Source organism: Sinocyclocheilus grahami, unplaced genomic scaffold (assembly GCF_001515645.1).
Source record: "Sinocyclocheilus grahami isolate Dianchi unplaced genomic scaffold, SAMN03320097.WGS_v1.1 scaffold621.1, whole genome shotgun sequence".
NCBI classification, from domain to species: domain Eukaryota; kingdom Metazoa; phylum Chordata; class Actinopteri; order Cypriniformes; family Cyprinidae; genus Sinocyclocheilus; species Sinocyclocheilus grahami.
In genome coordinates, this window is record NW_015505800.1 from 630714 (window position 1) to 633288 (window position 2575).

The 2575-nt window shown below is 39.3% G+C and overlaps 1 protein-coding gene across 1 annotated transcript in view; it reads right to left on the reverse strand.

The window, feature by feature from the left end:
• Nucleotides 1-704: 704 nt before the first annotated feature.
• LOC107557819 (transmembrane protein 255B-like) overlaps nucleotides 705-2575 on the reverse strand; it is a 41250-nt gene continuing 39379 nt past the window's right edge. Inside the window, exon 9 of the mRNA XM_016241370.1 lies at nucleotides 705-920. Within this exon, the coding sequence (XP_016096856.1) occupies nucleotides 762-920 (159 nt within the window). The 3' untranslated portion in view covers nucleotides 705-761. The remainder of the gene's footprint in view (nucleotides 921-2575) is intronic.

A 2575-nucleotide genomic window follows, 5' to 3' on the forward strand; every position in this document is an offset into this window, starting at 1 on the left:
GTGTTTATGCGGTTTAAGGTTCAAAAAACATTATTTCCACATACTGTACATTATTGTGTCTCCTCTATGCCCCGCCTTTCTGAAACGCGTCGATTTTTACAAAGCTCATCGGTCTGAAAAAGCGAGGTGTGCTCTGATTGGCCAGCTATCCAGTGTATTGTGATTGGCCGAATTCCTCAAGCGTGTGACGGAAATGTTACGTTCCTTACCATATTGTGATGCCTGCGGCAACCACATGTGACGACCCCGGGCTGGACTCCGCTTTGTCCACAGTGAAAGCCGATCTGGCGATCCACAGCGCAAAGTTTATGTATTTCCTCAGCGTTCTCAGTGACGAAGGGATATCGTCCTCTTTTGGAAGGCCAAACAAAGTAGTTTCGCTTTCACAACGAAACACACAGCGCCTTCACGACATGGCAGCAGCAACAACAATACTACAACGAGAATGAAAGTTACGCCTTCTTTCTTTGTGTGAACATTTGGGCGGCGTTATGCAAATCTTCCCACATAGTGATGTAGACATGTGGGGGCGTGTTAGAACGAGCCGTTTTAGGTAGGCGTGGCTGACTCTTAACTTTTATAAAGAATATCTCTTTGGATTTGAGACTTTAGTCTTTGCAACTTTACAGATCTTCTTTATGCACCAAGAGCTTGTAACACTCCAAAGAGAAAGGAAAAATTGAAATTGCATCATATGGCCCCTTTAATGTTGTGTTTAAGGGGAGCGAAGTCTAAAGGTATTTGGTTTGGATTCAGATGTTCTAAGCGGAGAAGCTGGAGGTCTTGTAGGGTAGCAGGTTGTAGAGGGGGGCAAAGGGAGGAGGGTTGGGCTGTACATGGGATGTATCTGATGACGATCCTGGAGATACACTCAATCCTGTGGCTGCAGGTGCTGCTGGAGAAACATAAAGCGATGCCCTCTGAAAGAAGGATGAAGAAAAGAATGCGTGTTAAAATTGTGTTAGCTTTTAATTGCAAAAATTGCAGATTTTTTTGTCAGCTCTTTTTCCAACCCAGTTTGGAAGTGGTGATTTTAGCCAGCTCTTGCCATCTTTGTTTGCTATAACTGAGGAACACTAAAGCAGCTGTTCTAAAAAGGTTTGCACTCTGAAGAGAGTCAAAGGTGTCTATTTGCAGTGTTATTGCATTTAAAAGTGATTAAATGCGACAGTGATAATCATAGCAACAGATTGGACAGAAAACCTAATATGTCAAAATAGATCTGTGCATTAAGTCTTGCAGTGTACCTGCAAATGCAAACATGTAATGCAAGATCTGCCACAGCAATATTGAAACCGAAAACAGATCAGAGTTGGCTGAATTATTAAAAACACTCTTTGTTCACTCTGTGTGTTTGCAAATTTTTTCTGACTTTTATTCTGACACTTGTAATTATTACTTGCAATTAGCAGTAATAATTAACTTATTTTATTTAATATTTTATTTCAAATAATTATAGAAAATAGTTTGTTAAAGGGGTCAAAAAATCGACGCGTTTCAGAAAGGCAGGGCATAGAGGAGAAATAATAAGTATGTGGAAAATAATGTGTTTTTTGAACCTTGACCCCTTTAAAGCAGCACTATGTAACTTTTGGCGCTCTAGCGGTTAATAAACAGAACTGCACACATCCCACGGAAGAAAATTCCAACTGGAGCTACTTCTCTAAGTTTATGTCTATGGCGATTCACGCAGGTATGTGTTACTCCGCAGCGGTGACGACCCGACCAGGCTACAATAGTCCAAGTCTAAGTAATCGTGATGTACTTGCTCATTATATACATTTAGCAAATTTTGAACACAGAAAAAGTTACACAGTGCTGCTTTAAAGGGTAGCCTATGTTGCAACAGTTTTTGCGTTGTTATAGAAATTGGTACAGTGAATTAAAACAAATAAAGCCATCCTCTCAGATAACACCATCAGTCAAACATGGTGATGCCAGTGTTATATTCTGAGTTTCTATTTGTAGGAGGGACTAGAAAGCTTGTTTGTATCAAGGACAACATGGGCAAAGACAAATACACAAACATCATTGAGCAGAATCTGCTAAACATCTGCATACAAGTCAAGATTTATACTTTCTTGCAAGAAAATTAATTTCCCATCCTTCAACACAGGAGGATTATTGGAAACAAAACACAAATCTTTGCAGCTGTTTTCTGGTTTAATCAATAAACAAAAGCAGAAACAAAAGAATGTCACCACATCTTCCCAAGAGATCACACATACTTTCTCTTTCTTACTTAAATGAGAATGTTACATTCAGCTAAACACATGCCAGATATCTATTGGTGAGCCTTCAAACCAATGTGATTAATGCTGCCTTCACGTGCAATCGGAAATTTCCTATTTCCCACTTATGAAGTCGTGATTACGAGCTTGTCGTATTCAAGTACTTTAATGTCGGAAAGAATAAAATCTAGCATCCCATTGGTTGACTATCATAAACATTCACCGCGCTATACATGCAGTTTGCAGACAATTCTGGAATTTCGGTCAAATACATGCTTATTTTACTGCTTATAAAACATACAATATGCTTCAAATGATCGTTCATATCTAGCCTATAAATACAC